Genomic DNA, 17241 nt, shown 5'->3' with positions numbered 1-17241 from the left:
TGAAGTTGCAGGGAACCAGGCAGAGGGCCTTCTGGGCAGTTACGCCTGCCCTATGGAACACCCTCCCATCAGATGCCAAGGAGATAAGTAACTACACAACTTTTAGAAGATGTCTGAAGGCAGCCCTGTATAGGAAAGATTTTAATGTTTGGTGTGTTTTTTAATGTGTTGGAAGCTGCCCACAGTGGCTGGGCCAACCTAGCCAGATGGGTGGGGTAATAATAATAATAATAATAATAATAATAATAATAATAATAATAATAATGCATATTTCTCCCATTGCTTTTCTGCATTCTGACTCAGAATGCAGGAAAAATGTATTAGGGACACAGCCAACAGCATTTGGGTTCTATGTATATTCTAAGCAAAATGACCACTCAGGATAGCTTATACCTGCGTTTCCCAATGTGGTACCATGGCAACCTCATACAGCTCCTTGGTCCAGGCTTTTTGCCCCTCCCATTTTTAATGATTTTTTTAAAAGGGTTGCTTTTTTAACCAGTGACTGGAAAGTGGCATGCAGGCATCTAGTGACACCTTGACCTGTGCCCAGAATGTCTTTGGACCCCACATGGGGCCTATGGGGAAGAAAGAGCAGACAGACAAGCTAGAGGCATACGGTGCATAGGATCAGGGCAGGGCTTACCTGGGTCACCCCAATATTTTATTCAATTTGGAGCCCTGGCTACCAAGCTACACCTTGAGGAGACTGTGCAGGGAGCACCTCCATTCCCTAGAAGACCCTCCCATGATCTCATACCACCTGAGTGAACATGCTCTATTAATGGGAAACTTATTTTTATCCAGCTGGTACTATTTATAGGTTTGGGCTATTGGAAGCTGCCTTACATCAGATCAGACTACTTGTCCATAGGTGGTGCTTGCTCCAAGGGCACAGTCCTGTCACTGCTTTCCCCTCACCCAAGAGAGACAGGACATGCAAAATGAGAAATTGCACAGGCCGCACCTGGTCTTCTTAGTGGAAATGGTAGCGCTGAGATGGCAGTGAGCCCACTGGCAGTTTCGGGACCCAGGCAAATGCCTAACTGTCCCAGTGCCTAGAGGCAGCCTGGCACCTAGCCAGTATTGTCCACCAATGCTGACTGGCAGTAGCTCTTGGGGTTCTGAGGCTTTTAACTGGAGATACCACAAACAGCACCTCTGCGCATGCTCCACCACTGAACAAGTTCTGCCCCACTAATAGTGAGGTTCCCAGAATACAGGCCAACTATCCCGGCAATATCTGCAACTTTCATCAGCCTTCACGGCTGGGGTTTCAGCTTTCTATGGCAGAAGTAGCCAACAGGGTGCCCTCAATATGCTGTGGGATTACAACTCCCACCTGTCCCAACCAGCGCAGGTGTTGTGCTCCAACCATATCTCAAGGGCACCACCTTGGCTGCTGCCGCCTTGCCTAGGATTTCAGTGACATACCAGATTGCTCACTGCAATAGTCAAACACAAGGGAAACCAGCCATGTTAAAAGAGGGGTGTTCATAAGAGGAACTCAAATTATTAATGTTTATTTCTTTTCTTTTTCTTTAGAGAGCACTGCAGGAAACAAAATTGGCAAAGAATTTGACTTACAAACAGGAAGCCGCCCGTTCCACCCCTCGGCCTTCCAAAGGTTTTCAGCCAGATGCCTGGGGAATATTAAAGACATCATTTGCTCAACATTTTCGCTGACAGGTTTCTGAGCGTCACCAAATTCAGCCGTTTTACCAGCGTAAAAAATAAAATGAAATAAAATTCAAATGCGTAAGACAAGGCAGTCACAAGGCATGCAGTGCTCCCGTGCCACGGACGATCAATTCCGAATCGTCAATTTGAGTTCCTAATGGCCTCGCGATCCAGGCTCCATCCCACAGCCAATTCCCTCGATGTCTCTAATTTGCTATCTCATTGAAATGTGCCCTGTGCTCTGCAAAACCATCAAAAGCGAGAGACGGCCGGTGCATGTGCTGTGAATAGAAGACGACGCGCCCTGCCAGACAGGCAGTGGAGGGGAGCAGCTGCCCTCATGCCTTGCTGGAAGCTTCCTCTAGTCGGCCACTGCTAGGATCAGAATCCTGGACTCAATGAGCTCTCAGCTCTCGTCCAGTAAATCAAGTTGTATTTCTATAAAGCAGCCTTCCCTAACTGGGTGCTCAGGATCACAACCACCATCCTCCCAAGCCATTGGCCACACTGGGCTGACAAGAGGTGAGGAAGGTTGCTACAAAGCAGAGAGCTCTATCAGCAGCAATTAACCATGATGGCAAATTGGAAGCTCCAGTACATCACTGATTAGTTGCTGAGAGCGAAGCAATGGAGGAGGGATGTTGCTATCATGCCCTGGATGAATCAGCATCTTGCAGGCTGATGTGGGAAGCAGCATCCTGGAACAGAAGGTGCTTGGGCCTGAGGCAGAAAGGCTCACATCTGTGTGACACCAACCTGGCTGGCTATTTGTGGGCAGTTAGTTACCGTATTTTTTGCACCATAACACTCACTTTTTTCCGCCTAGAAAGTAAGGGGAAATGTCTGTGCCTGTTATGGAGGAAATGCCTATGGGTGGCATGCCTATGGATTTTCCTCCTCTAAAAACTACGTGCGTGTTATGGTCGGGTGCGTGTTATAGAGCGAAAAATACGGGTAAAACTGTTTTATTTGTCCGATCATTTGATGAATGATGCAGGGATTTGAGGTTGGGGGGGGGGAGGGAGGTGAGCTGCTGTTTCTTACACTTGCAATTCTGGAATTTTTTTTAGCAGTGCTTTTGGGTTTTATTGCATTTTAGGGCCTGCTGGTCCCAGGATATGATCGGAAGGAAGATGATACAGCGACCTTGCTAAACCAGAGTATGTAAAAGCCCTCTTCTCAGGGATGGTACTTTTAAGTTTCAAAATGACAGAAAGGCGGGATTATAAATATAAATAAATAAACATAATAAGCCCACAACTTGCACACATGTAACTTGTGTGCATTCAGCTTCGCACGCTTGGCAAAACATATTTAACAAATTAAAAAGAGGGCACCCAATGCGTTTTGACTATGCAGTTTCAGCTTTAGGCAATATCCCGGAGCGTAACCCCCACACAAATTGCAGGTTTACTGCACTGCAATTGCTTTTCAATACTGTGAGCCGCCTTGCAAGCTCTACAGCACAAAGACAGGCCATTAATTAGGAAATGCAGTAAACTGCAGAACCAAAGCGTATCATTAAATATTCCAATATATCATCTACCGAAGGAAAAAAGCCTATCCTAGAAGGCGCTTGGAGGCAATGATTTAATTGATTCTTTCCAGTGGTAAGTTCTGTGATCAATAATTTACAACCCGCCAAAGGTTTTTTCAAATTATTTCTGAACATTATGGGAGGAAATGTATCCACACTGGGGAAGGATAGCTTCCAGAGTTCAAAGTGAAATGTTAAAAGATATTTCAGGGGCTTTTACAAAAAAAAACTATTTACACCCACGCCCACACGACACAAGTGTTGCATTTTTTAGCCGACACCTCTGCCTACTCCTTGATACAGATCAGTTTTCATAGGATTGCCTCCTTAACCCTTTAAAAAAAACCAGCCACTCACTCAATCGTCAGGTGAGACTAAGACTCATAAATGTCACAACAATTTCTCTTTCTCTTATTTTAGGCCAGACTGACATAATTATGTGGTTAAGTGAGACCAGCAGGATCTGGCCTCTGTCACATATGCTTTGGTCAAATCCAGATTAAATTACTGCAAGATCCCTTGAATAGCGCTTGGAAGTGTCTGCTGCTGCTGCAAAATGGCCCCTATCATTACCGTGCTGAGCACAATGTCACGAGAGGCCTGCTTTCTGGAGCACACGATGCCAGCCTTGTTTGTGCTGCACCCAAGACCCATTTGTTACTGAACAGAATTTGAAGGGCTGACAATCACTTCAAAATGTGCTGCGTCAGTGGTGAGCAGCCTGCAGCCCTTGGTCTTATATCAAAAGCCCAACAGAAGGATCAGTTCAGACCACTAGCGAATAATAATAATAATAATAATAATAATAATAATAATAGTAACAACAACAACTTTTCACACTTATGAAGCACTTAAAATTGTTTTATTCCTGTTGTAAACCACCCTGAAAATGAAAATATAATAAATAACTATCCCTGTATGAAGGGACGCGGGTGGCGCTGTGGTGTAAACCACTGAGCCTAAGGCTTGCCGACTGGAAGGTTGGCGGTTCAAATCCCCACGAGGTGAGCTCCTGTGGCTCGGTCCCTGCTCCTGCCAACCTAGTAGTTCAAAAGCACATCAAAAAGTGCAAGTAGATAAATAGGTACCGCTCCGGTGGGAAGGTAAACGGCGTTTTCGTGCACTGTTCTGGTTCGCCAGAAGCGGCTTAGTCATACTGGCAACATGACCCGGAAAAACTGTCTGTGGACAAATGTTGGCTCCCTCGGCCAATAAAGCGAGATGAGCACCGCAACCCCAGAGTTGTTTGTGACTGGAACTACCGTATTTTTTGCACCATAACACCATAGCACCATAACACTCACTTTTTTCCTCCTAGAAAGTAAGGGGAAATGTCTGTGCGTGTTATGGAGCGAATGCCTACGGATGGTGGGGGGATCTGCTGCAGTCGTGAACAGAGGAGAGGATCCATGGTTCCCCTTCCTTCCCTCCTCCGTGGCTCGCTTTGAAACAGCAAGGCGGGAGAAGTGCCGCTGAGTGGAGAGGAGAGAGGGACAGAGAGCCTGCTTGCTTTAAAGGAGCAAAGCGGGAAAGGAGAGGAGGCACTTACACATCCTTGTCCCTTGAGTGCTTTTCCTTCCCTCCCCACTTAAAACGTGGTTACAAATCACGGATCCACATGGATCCTCAGGATTTTTGCATTGGGCTACTCCAAACTCACTGTCAGATCACATGTCTGTGGCCACAGCATGAACCACAAAAATCATGCATCCACTGTTTCGTTTAGAATATTTTTTTTCTTGTTTTCCTCCTCTAAAAACTACATGCGTGTTATGGTCTGGTGCGTGTTATAGAGCGAAAAATACGGTAACTGCCAGGGGTCCTTTAACTTTATCCCTGTATGAGCCCCATATTTTCCAGGTGGGAAGGGCAAGGCCAAGAGGCAGTGGGTAGCCTAAGGCAACCGAGCAAGCTCATGGCACAGGACTCATGCTCTTAACCATTACGCTCTGCCCACCCCAGCTCTTAGTCTGTCTCTTCCAAACTCTTCCCAACCCTCAAGATGTGAGAAATTAATCTAGATTCTAGGTCCTGGACTAACAACATCACGTATGATCAGGCTATAAGTCAGCATTACAGTCTCAGCGATGTGCTGAGACAATACCAGGCTGCTCCTTCCATTAAAAGAAAGAGAAAATTGGGGCGGGGGCTCTGAACACCAACAATCAAAGTACAGCACGGGCTCAAGCACATCTTTGCCATTGAAAAAGAAGGTGGAGCAAAGCCACACTTGCATGACACTCTCTCTTTGTGCTGGCAAGAATTGCTTTGTGAATAGCACCAGCAAATCTCCTTCCGCTGCTGGACACGGACACACACACACACATACACACACATACTCTTAAGTACTTGAAAGAAAGCGATGTGCCTAAATGGAGTCCATCAAGGAAGTTCAGCTGAAAAGCCAGGGACTCTGTTGCAATATTCTGAACGAAGAAAACGTTACAGGATATGATCTGCACAGGAAGAACCAAGAGGGCTAATCACAACTGCTTGCGCATGAGCCCCAAAAAATCTGAGTAGGGCTTCCTTCCAAGTAGATAAGCTACTTAGTACTCTGTGCTAAAATGTTGTTGTTGTTTTTAATTCTGCACTATCTGTACTGCTGAAGGCATTTTTATTATTCTGTAACTAGATATTATTCTTGAAAATAAATAAAAACATACCCCCAAAAATCTGCACAATCCAAATTCTGCACGGCATTTGCAAGCAAGCAAAACTGAGTATACTGATGCGATTTCTCTTATCAGTATAATTTATTCTAGTTTTACCAGTCACTAATGGAGGAAAGAGCTACTGTTAACTAAAACCCTGAGGCCCCACAGCCACTAGAAATCTGAACCAGTCACCTGCCTGGTTTCTGAGATCTCAGGAGGCATTGCCCATATATTGCTAAGCATATAGTCTCATCTTGTACAGTGGTACCTCGGGTTAAGAACTTAATTCGTTCCGGAGGTCCGTTCTTAACCTGAAACTGTTCTTAACCTGAAGCACCACTTTAGCTAATGGGGCCTCCTGCTGCCGCTGCGCCGCCACCGCACGATTTCTGTTCTCATCCTGAAGCAAAGTTCTTAACCCGAGGTACTATTTCTGGGTTAGTGGAGTCTGTAACCTGAAGCGTATGTAACCTGAAGCATATGTAACCCGAGGTACCACTGTATTGTTATGCTGCGATCTTCGAGCAAAGGAGGGGGGAAAGTGGGGTTGCTTTTTAAAATATTTTGTATATTAAAAATGACAGCCACGATTCCCAGGAAGCTGATACCACATTTTTGCTGCTGTACTTCCTCACACACAGGACAGCTTATAAGTAGCTTAATCTGCTTTAACACCCAGAAACTTTCCCTCTTCATAAAAGGTTTTCACTTGCTGCCACCATTTTATTCTATTCTTGTCTTTATTCTATTTTTTGTCTTTCAGACAAAAAAAAAGCAAGAAGCATTTCCTTGTCTTTTCCATTTTTAACATCCACATCTCACCAAGGCAAATACAATACTGATCAATCCTTAGAACTGAAAGTTTACAGGCAAGTGAGCCAACGAGTCAGCTTACAGGGTTTTTGCTACTATAATATGTCAAGAAAATTCAACTCCATGCTAACTAGTAGTCAACTTGCTATGCAGAGACATTCCTGCAAGTGAGACCAGGGGTCTTCAGCCTGGGGTGGGGGGAAGACTAGAGACAGGACTTGGTGGCAGGAGTGGGCAATATAATGATATTTTTTCTCTTATCGGTATGAACTCCAGACCGTAATAAAGGTTTCTTTTTCCCCCACTCTGTAATATATAGAGAGTGCACTGCCCAGTTGGCCTTGCAGACCCAGCAGACAGGAAGCAGCACTTTACTGCAAAGTAAATGGTCATTTCCTGCCTGAAAGGCCCAAGACCCTGCCACCTCCCAGCTGGTGTTTCAGAGTAAAGGGCTTTACTCTGCAGTAAAGTGCTGCTTCCTGTCTGCTGGGTCTGCAAGGCCGTGGCTTTGCTCTTGCTTTTGTTATGCAGGTTTAAGGCACACACTTAAAGGGTAGACCCAGCACATATCAAAGATCTCTAGGCTGTAGCTGAAGGCCAACTGGAGAGCCAGTGAACTAGGTCACCATGGTGCTCTTGTGGCTGTGCTTTTCACAATCTGCCCCCACCCAACCCCATACTGAAGACCCCTGATCTCACTTACAGGAGGCCCAAAATGCAAAACAGAAATTCAGCGGCTCAGTGAGAAGTCCCCAGCAGCTACACACAGTGACTGTGGCTCCATTTGAGAAAACACTGCCTAGGCCAGGGGTGGGCAGAAGAAAGACTGCAGCCCCCCAAAGTGGACCGTCAGATGACTGCTAGTTATTGGGGATATGGGATAGAGTACAGTATTTAAGGGCGCTTACAGGTTGTTAGTGTTTTGCAGAAGATATTCAACTGAAGACCAGAACTTTGGGTCTGCACATTTCAAGGGGACTAAAGTGCTCTATTACCCTGGCATAGCAGATCAACTTTAAAAAACCAGGACATTTTGCTCTGTGGAAAGTGACAGGGAGATGCATTGAAAAGTGTGGGATGAACAAATGATGAACAGGAATATATGTTAACGCCCTGCAAACAAGTAAGATGAATGTTAAATAAAGACAGAGAAGTCTAACCACCACATAAGCTTTGTGCAAGCAAACCAGAATGAATGTTGAAAAACAGGATGCCTGGAGGAGCCTGTAGTCTGATTCAGCATGGTGCTGGTCGCTTTCTTAAGCAACAGCACATAATTAGGACCATTTGTGCAGATTAGAAGTGCCATTAATATCAGGAGAGCCTAAGGATGCACTCTTGCTTTATAAATTTAAATACACATCAAGAGAGAACAAGAATTGTAGTTTAACAAAATGAAAAGGTAGATTGAGCAGAACTAGGCTGCCCATCACAGTCTAGGCCGCAGCCCCAGGACACCCTTACATCACGCAATGGAGACCTTCAAACTGGTTGGGCAGGGTACATCAGTAAGCATGGCCCCATTCATTCTGTGTTCACCCTCTTAACACCCTTCTCATGTTACATAGGTCTCTATTGTTCCAAGTTGTACATACTGGAAACTGAGGCAGAGAGAGAGAGAGGCTTGACCAAGGCCATGCAATGAATCCATGGCGGAAGGGAGACTTGGGGCTTTTCAGATTCAGATTAGATTAATTTATCTTTTGAAAAAACACTAGTTACCCTTCTTTCATGTTTCAAGATTCTCAAGACAAGTCTGAACGAAATAAACATACTTTTTTTAAAAAAGGAACAAGCAAAACAATGGAATATGGGGTTCTATGGGTTCTCCCAGCAGTCTGTGTGCCATACAAGTAAATTTGGGAGAGATGTAGTGTGCCCTACACACCTGTCTACTACCTGCATGTGATGCATACACTTCAACAGCCCCAAGCACTTGCCCCACCTGTCCTCTGAAGCACAGCAAACTTCTCTGAATTGTGTTGTATAGAAATTAGCAGCAAAGTCCTATCAATTTAACATGGCACCTCTGGAAAATGAGGCAGAAGGGTCTCCTCCTGTGTTCCAGTGGGTAGATCCTTCTCTCAAACACCTCCTAAAAAGGTGGAGAGGGACAGTGTCACCTTCCATGTTTCAACTGGCATGAAAGGCCCACTAGATGACGCAGCTGGGGAAAGCAGAGGGAACCACACACACACAGTGGAGAGCAAGCCCTTATGGGACACTTGGAGGGGGTGGGATTTCCAGAACTACTACGGAGGACCCAGTTAGCTAACAACTGACAGGGCTACGTAACTGGACAATGTTCGCGAAATAAAATGCCAGGGAGCCAATCAGGAACAATTGACAGAATTCCATGACAGTCTAGAATTCCACAAAGCCAAGTGTTGAGGAACCATCAAAACCAAGGGGTGGAGTGTGGCCCTGTGCCAGCTGGCAGGCAGAATTTACAACATCAACCCCCTCCCCAGTCAAACAAAATTTTGCATAAATGATGTTCTGGGGCAACAGACCTGCAAAGAAGGCCTGGTGGGGATATGACATAAATGACAGGGATAAGCTACAAGGATGCACCATGGAAAATGAGGACTCCAAGCCAGAACGAGAAGCAATAGGACTAGGCTAGGTAGAGTGCACTTCAGGGCAAGGAATGATGGGCTTCTGCTCTGGGTAGCACAGGTCCAAGAGGAGCTGAAGGTAGACTGGTGTCTTCTGGCGGGGCTTATGGGTCCACTTGGAGGAAGAAGGGCAGCCACTGGTCCTCAAGCCTGCAGGGCCTGTGGAGAGTGGAGGCACTGTTGCCAAAGAACCACCCATATTCAGTTGAGCAAGGGAAGGAACCAAAAACAGCATCTCATTTCTGCAGCTGCTGGGGTGCTACTGAAAGCTCACCTCACTAACTCACACAAAATCATTCCTTAGCTCCCCAGAACGTTGCCACCAACATGTCATGTCAATGAAGGTTCAAAAGTGCTCATCAAGCTGCCCATGGCCTGCAACTCCTGGAGTTTGGCCAGAATCCCTCCTCTGCCTGAGGATGGCAAAAACCAGGGCTCAAAAGATGGTATTTAACATCAGTTGGGAAGCACCAGGTGGACCCAAGTCTGCTCCTGGTCTTCAGCCTGCTCCAATGCAGCCTGCTGCTCTGTCCTAGACCTCAACTGTGCTTCTTCTCTACCCTGCCCCAGAGATTTGGGAGTTGTTTCTCCATCCAAGAGACCACAGACCGACAGGCTATGTTACCTGTCTTTTTCCAGGCATCTTGGTACCTTCTGTGTCTTGCCTTTCAAAAAGAACTGTTATTGCATGAATGAACAGTCAGATATATTTGAGCATCCTTACCCTCGTTCTATCCTCGATCTCATAGATGTGAAGCTGCATGGGAACGTTAAAACTATGCAGGATGTTTCCACCAAACACCAAGGAATCTACTGGAGTATAGACAGCATGTATCCACCCTAGAAAGGTGGGGAGAAAATGAAAGACATCGGGAAAAGAACACACCCCCTGGGGAAAACCATCTGAGAGTGGCGAAGTAAAAAACACTGAAAGGTGAATGGGGCGAAGGATTTAAGGGGAGAGAACAAAATGGGGGGTTTGCGTGATAAACATGTCAGCATGCAGATTCTTTCCTAAAGCTGCATACAACACACAAGAGCACACTAGGATCTTCATGTGCTCAGTCAGAGACTAGGCAGCTCTTGTGTGGTAAGCCCTCCACCCCCCAGGTAAGTATAATAAATGCTGTCTTAAGTAGTGTGTAGTTTCAGTGACCGCAGAATGTGCTAAAATTCCCCCAGTCATGGTGTTTTCACTATAAAAACTGAAGGGCCTGTAATATTGTTGTCCATATCCCCAAGGCTTGAACAAAGAACCTCAAAGCTGGAGGCTGTGACTTCGCCTTATAGGCTACCTAGGAACAGGTGTGTACAGAACCCAGGACCCCCAGACTTCAAGCACAGGACAGAAGAGGAGTGTGCAACATCATTCCCTACATTTAGCAGGCAGCATGAAGCCTTGGGGTTAGCCAGAGCTGGGATGCCTATTGGAAGTCTGGCCCTCTGGCCTTACTATGTGAATAGAGCACTACTACCTGCCGGCTTTAGCTCAGAGGCCGGCTCAACACCTTCCCTCCCCAAACTGAGCAGCCAGAGGCCTCGGGAACACTGGGTTAGAGGCTCACAGGTCTGGAGGATGCATGTAGCACAATCGGGAGGCTGAAACAAACCACACTATTTCAGACTGCAAGGGAGGCACACATTGCTTTTCAATACTTCGCTGCTTCTAAGAACTCCCTGGAAACAGAAAAAACAGTTCTGCATGCAAGGGCCCAGGCAAGCAGCTTTCTCCCAGGCTTGCTACTTTTCTACTTGCAGGAAGCAACAACCTGCTGTAGATCCAGCAATGGTTCAGGTCTGGATCAAGTGACGGCCTTCCACGAATATGTTCTAGTCCCAAAAACATGCAAGGAGAAGGACACGGCTTTGCATTACCTGAAGGAATGAAGAAGGTGTGCCCTTGTTTCAGTTCAATTCTTTGGCATAGCTCCACCCTGTCCCCCAGAAAGATATCACTTTGCTTCCCTGAGAGAACCCATTCCTCATAGAGTTCTAGGTTCTGCAAAGTTGGAGGGATCAGCCAGAAGATCTAGAAATAAAAATGAAAAACTAGAATCAGGGGAATCTCTTCTCATACCCCAATAAACATTTCCTCAGGGTTTCTCATCATTATCCAAGGAGGTGCAGAATAAACGTTTTTCACACTTGAATGCTTCCTGCTTAAAGGTTTCCCCCAAAAAGACCCTTGCAAATGGGCTGTGCCTTGATCAGAAGGACTTCCAGAAATCTCTCTTGGAAATTCTTTTCGGCTTTCCCTTATGGTAATTCTTGGCTAGCTGTATCATGATTCCAGAGTCCTGCCATGACTAGTCAGTGTGCCTACGTCTTGCTGTTGTTGAATGCAATACAACTTTTAGTTTCACTGCTGTATCACTGATATTTCCCCCAATGTATTTTACTGATTGTAAACCACTTTGTGAGAGAAGCAACTGGAAAAGCAGTACAGAAGTCTTTTTAAAAATAATACAGTGGTACCTCGCAAGACGAACGCCTCGCAAGACGGAAAACCCGCTAGACGAAAGGGTTTTCCGTTTTGGAGGCGCTTCGCAAGACGAATTTCCCTATGGGCTTGCTTCGCAAGACGACAGCCCATGGGGAAATATCCGGGACAGCGGGGAAGCGCAGCGCGTCTTCCCCACTGTCCTCGGACCTCCTCCGAAGCCGGGCGGTGGGGCGGGAACGCCTCCTCCCGCTGCCGCCGGGCTTCGGAACGATGCTCCGAAGCCGGGCGGCGGGGCGGGAACACCTTCTGAAGGCGGGCGGGGGGCGAAAGTCTTTGTCCCCCCTGCCTGCCTTCCCAGGGGCTTTTAAATCGCCCCGGACAGCGGAGAAGTCCTCCGCTGTCCCGGGGCGATTTTAAAATGCCGCCCGCCAGCATTTTAAGATCGCCCGGACAGCAGAGAAGTCCTCCGCTGTCCCGGGGTTTTTTAAAATGCTGGGGGTGGGAAGAAAAGCCCTTGTCCCCCCCCCCCCAGCCTTCAGAAGACCTGGTCTGAAGGCGGTTTCCCTAGGAACGCATTAATTGATTTTCAATGCATTCCTATGGGAAACCGTGCATCGCAAGACGAAAAACTCGCAAGACGAAGAGACTTGCGGAACGAATTAATTTCGTCTTGCGAGGCACCACTGTAATAATAAACCAGTTGGTCTCATGCCAATATTTAGCCCTAGATGGAGTTTACCATCTGATTTGGGCGGCATTTTGTCTTGGCATGCCAATGGCTCTACCAGCTTCACAATATTCACACCTTTCATGCCTGCTCTAGCCAACAGGTATGCCTGTTTCATGCTGAATACTTGAACCTTTCCCCACACTGTTCTATTGTGTAGCTGGGTACTTTCTTCACCACTTTTTGTGGGCCTTTTTATTTTATTGGCATCCGTCTGTCTCAAGAGACGGGGGGGAAACTGAGGTTTAAGATCACCCAGTGTGTTCCAGATCTACTAGGGGCTTGTGTTGTCCAGTTAATGGTGGAACACAAAAAAATACTGTATGTTCAATGGAGCCGGATATGGCTAAATACGTCTAAACCAGCCTTGCAGAGCTCCTGATGCCAAATCTGCACCCAAGTAATGTACAAGTTTTAGGCAAGCAATTCCCAAGAATTGAAATCAACAAGCCAACCGCACTTCTGCTCTGCAGAAGAGATGCTCAACTTCTTCACTTTTTGACTGAGCGGGATGGAAGGCCAGAGCACACTTAAACTGCAACCCATAAGTCATTACAACCCCAACAGTGGTAAGAAATGGGGCAGAAAAATTGAGTGGCACTTGGCCTCTGAGACCTTGTGATTTGATCTCAAGAAAGGGACCTGCAATTCTAGTTGCAGAACAACCAGCATATATAAACATTTAGTTGAATCCTAATAAAGGTAAAGGGACCCCTGACCATTAGGTCCAGTCGTGACCGACTCTGGGGTTGCGGCGCTCATCTCGCTTTATTGGCCGAGGGAGCCGCCGTGCAGCTTCCGGGTCATGTGGCCAGCATGACTAAGCCGCTTCTGGCGAACCAGAGCAGCACACGGAAACGCCATTTACCTTCCTGCCGGAGTGGTACCTATTTATCTACTTGCACTTTGATGTGCTTTCGAACTGCTAGGTTGGCAGGAGCAGGGACCGAGCCACAGGAGCTCACCCTGTTGCGGGGATTCGAACCACCAACCTTCTGATCGGCAAGTCCTAGGCTCTGTGGTTTAACCCACAGCGCCACCCACATCCGTGTGTGTGAAAATAAATCACCTGTCCTGAGAGTTGAGAAAGAGAGAGATCCTATTGGAACTAGGTTAACAGAATATATATTTCTCAGTTTCTGAAGCCAAGCACATTCTCTTTCACCAGATATTTGAGAAATGGTGATAGTTGATTATTATTTGTTGGTATTTTACTTTAATAATGAGTTGTTGGTGGGAAATTATTTATTTTAATGTCATGAGCTGTTTTTTTATAGGTCCCCACAGCCACCCAGGATAAATTAAGAAGCTGGGAACAAGTGTAGTAAAAAAAACAAATAAGCACATTACAATGCTCCATTTTTGTTTCACAAACCACAGCAAGATGTTCTTCCTATCTTAGCATTTTCTACTGACCAAAATCTGAGCATAAGCAATTACAAGGATCTGATAAAGAGCATAAAATCAGAGGCTACTGGGCTGCAAATAAGGGCTTTTCCCCCATTCCCCTTCCCCTTCCCCTTCCCCTCCTCTAAAGGTGTTACATCCACTTACCTTCCCTCCACGGAAGACATGATACCAAACTGAAGTGCCCCCAAAATCAATGTGAAAATCTGTGAAGCATCCTTTCACACTCATCAGACAGTACCTGCAAAGCACATAAACATTTTAAAAAATTCAACCAACCATAGGAAACAAAAGCAATTTCCCACAAATTAATGTTTAGTAGTACCTGCATAAACGGTAAGGGTCTCGCAAGAATACATTCCATTAATCCTCTGAATGGGTTTTAAAACCATTCGGGAAGAAAAACCCGTCTAGGCAGTTCTGGGTTTCTTAGTGGAATATCTGTGGGGGGACGGGGACGACACAGCCCTCCCCCCCAAAGCGAAGCAATGAAACTGGCTATCTATGTGCACAGCCCTTGCCTCTGTGTTCCAATGTGATTCTTAGCTCTGGGTGGGCAGGAAGAGATTCTCTTCCAGCTCTTTTCAAATGCGGTTCAATAACAAAGTTTGAAACAGTTCTGCTTGAACCTAAACCAAGGGTGGATGCTTACGACCAGCGCTGCTTTCGCAAGGGATGGCAAAGACAAGAGTATCAATAGAAAAATGAGCTGTGCTCAGCTGCTCCTGTTTTTTATTATCTTCTAAGATTCTGGTCATGAGAGAACGTGAGAAAGGATCCACAGATGGAATTTGCAAAGTACTAAATCCATTCGTTCCCCAAGTCACCTTCGTAAGAGTTTGGGAGCAGTTTTACAGCAGGGCGGCTGCAGAGGCACAGAGCGTCCACCACCCCCACCCCCACCCCAACGGCTCCACTTGATTCTCCAGCCTCCATCCATATCTAATGGCTGAATAACTGCCTCCATTCTTAGGTTTACAAGAGGCACCTTCGCAAAGGCAGGAAATGCACGCCACTTAACCCACTAACCTCTTTTCCTTGTTCCGGTTGCTGGTTCAGGGTTTGTATCCCAGCCTCGTCCTTTTCACATACAGTTATTTCCCCAACCTTCTGCACCAGACTGAGGATGCAGCGCCAAAAAGCAAATCCCCTCTCCAGTCCCCCTCACCCCCCCCAAGCCTCCAACAAGCAGTGCTTTCCTCCCCCTTTCATCACATTTCAGGTGCAAGATCTCGACAGTATGCAAGCAGCATGCAAAAGTCCCTCGGTAGGCTGGAAAGAGGCTTACCATGTGCCTCAGGAAGGCTGGCAAATCAGAAAGTCTTGGGATATGGAAGAACCTGCTGCCTAGCAACCCCATCCAGTGCCGGGAGTTGACACGCAATGCTGTCATGAAGACAGTAAATTTGCAGAATTCGGGAAAAGGGAGGGGAAACACACCAACCTTCCTTGCACCCCTGCCTTGCAATTAAAATGCTTTCCTTGTACAATTACAAGCCTCATTTGTTTCCCCACTCCAGAATTTCAACTGCACTTTGAAGGCAAGACGGGGATTAATTTTCCTGCTTCATCCAGGGGATATTTTAGACACTTAAATCTTTCCTCCTTGGTGGGGGGAAAGAGGGGGAATAAATATTACAGAATCCCAAAGAAGCTGTTAAGACTCTCAGGCGACAATCCAACACAGAGATGGACACGCTGAAGCTCAAAATCGGCAGGCTGAAACAGGCATAACTAGGTTGGACTGTGACCTCCACATACCACTTTTACAAATTTGAGTCCTTTATTCCTCCACATTTTCTAGATAAACTGTCCTTCTCTATCCCCACTTTATTATTTTACATGCCCAGCTGAAATGAAAACCATATTATTCTTTCTTTTGATGTCCATCTACAAGAAAAAGAATGTGTAAACTAACTTTTAACAAAATCAATCACAAGGGACGACTCTTTTAGTTTTCAAATGATTTAAAAGTTACAAACAAGCAACAACCCCAAATTCAAAGCTGTATTATTTTCAATCATCTTAAGGACAAAATTGAAAATGATAAATTAATAAGCTATCCACGTACAATTTATTAATGTAGCCTACAATTCTAACAGCCAAACCTTTTTTTAGTGTTGTGGCCAGGTGTGTCCGCCAGAAAAGTCCTAGTTCAAATCTTCCATGAACCCTCCAGAGCCGCGATTCTGTATAAACTTATCAGGGAGTAAGTCCCACTGAACGTGCTGCATGGAGCTTAATTCTGAATCGACACCATTAGGATTGCTCTAGAAATGCTATGAGAGTATTAATCCAAGCCCACCGTACAAGGCTATTCTGAGGATTGAGAATGTGAAGCACTGTGAGCACGCAGAAACTACTGTCCTTCTCTAAACGCAGACAGGCAGAGAGATCTTTTGAAACCGCACTTGCCACTAGACACCCTTTAACTTCAATGGCCAGAAACTGAATCTGGGGTCTTCTATGTGAAAAGCATGTGCTATACCATTAACCCAGAGACCTTTCGGTTTGCTAGCCTGTTTGTGTGGACTGCAACTTGACCATTTCAGTCTGAATGGAATCCTCACAACATTTGAAACTGAAGCAGCGCCAACAAAAGGAGATCCCCAGATTTCCTTGTTCTGCAACAAGGGAATTTCTTGAGTGTCCCCCTAGCCTCATCCCAAAGCTGAACATCCAGTCTCAAGAATGGCAAATTTCCCCTCACACAGATGGATTAATAAAATATATTTAAAGGGCCTTCAGAAGCCCTTCATTCTCCCTCAGCAACAGAGAGCAAATAAACTACTCTGTCCTGAAATTTCCATTATTAATCTGACGCTCCTCTGTTCGCTATCGGCGGCTGATGAAAGGGTTAGGGGTCTGAAAAAGCTCTCATCCGCCATGCAGTCTCTGGCGAATGCCTTTGCGTTGACCTCTACCGCTTTCTCCCCACATAACGCTGCAATCACATGCTCCACTCACAGCAGCTTCTGCTGCGGAGGCTAATCTGACATCCCACTCCAGCCTTGGCAAGCAGGTTTCTCGTCACAAAACGGACTTGCCTTTGCTCTGGGAGAAGGAGGCTCAACTTCTCAAAGGGGCTTTTCTCTGCCGCATGAAATTGCTTGAGAGTCCATTTTGGAAAAAAGGAAACTTCCTCGGTTCAACCCACATCTAGGTGAAGCTCTCCCACTGCCTGCAATAGGCTAAGAGCAACGTGTTTAAAATAATGCAGAGTCCTAAGGACTTAAGAAGACATGGGGAGCTGGGGGGGGGGGGAGAGGATAGGCAGAATCATGGGGCTTCCAGCTCCTTGAACTGCAAACTCTTGCAAAAAAATAATAATGCTGTTTTTTAAAAACTTTTGCAGCCCC

The 17241-nt window shown here is 46.1% G+C and overlaps 1 protein-coding gene across 6 annotated transcripts in view; it reads right to left on the bottom strand.

The window, feature by feature from the left end:
- The window catches only part of KDM2B (lysine demethylase 2B), an 89116-nt gene that overhangs the window by 36390 nt on the left and 35485 nt on the right, over positions 1–17241 (bottom strand). For 5 of the 6 annotated variants that reach the window (XM_083476391.1, XM_083476392.1, XM_083476395.1 and 2 more), the window contains 3 exons: positions 14030–14123; positions 11181–11334; positions 10030–10145 (listed from right to left, as the gene is read on the bottom strand). In XM_083476391.1, coding sequence (XP_083332517.1) covers positions 10030–10145; positions 11181–11334; positions 14030–14123 — 364 coding nt within the window. Of the gene's footprint in view, positions 1–10029; positions 10146–11180; positions 11335–14029; positions 14124–14911; positions 15027–17241 lie in introns of those variants that run through there. The other variant, XM_083476396.1, reaches the window with a different exon arrangement.

The sequence above is a fragment of the Podarcis liolepis genome (assembly GCF_965112155.1).
Source record: "Podarcis liolepis genome assembly, chromosome: 15".
Taxonomy (NCBI): domain Eukaryota; kingdom Metazoa; phylum Chordata; class Lepidosauria; order Squamata; family Lacertidae; genus Podarcis; species Podarcis liolepis.
This window is presented reverse-complemented; position numbering and strand designations above follow the sequence as displayed.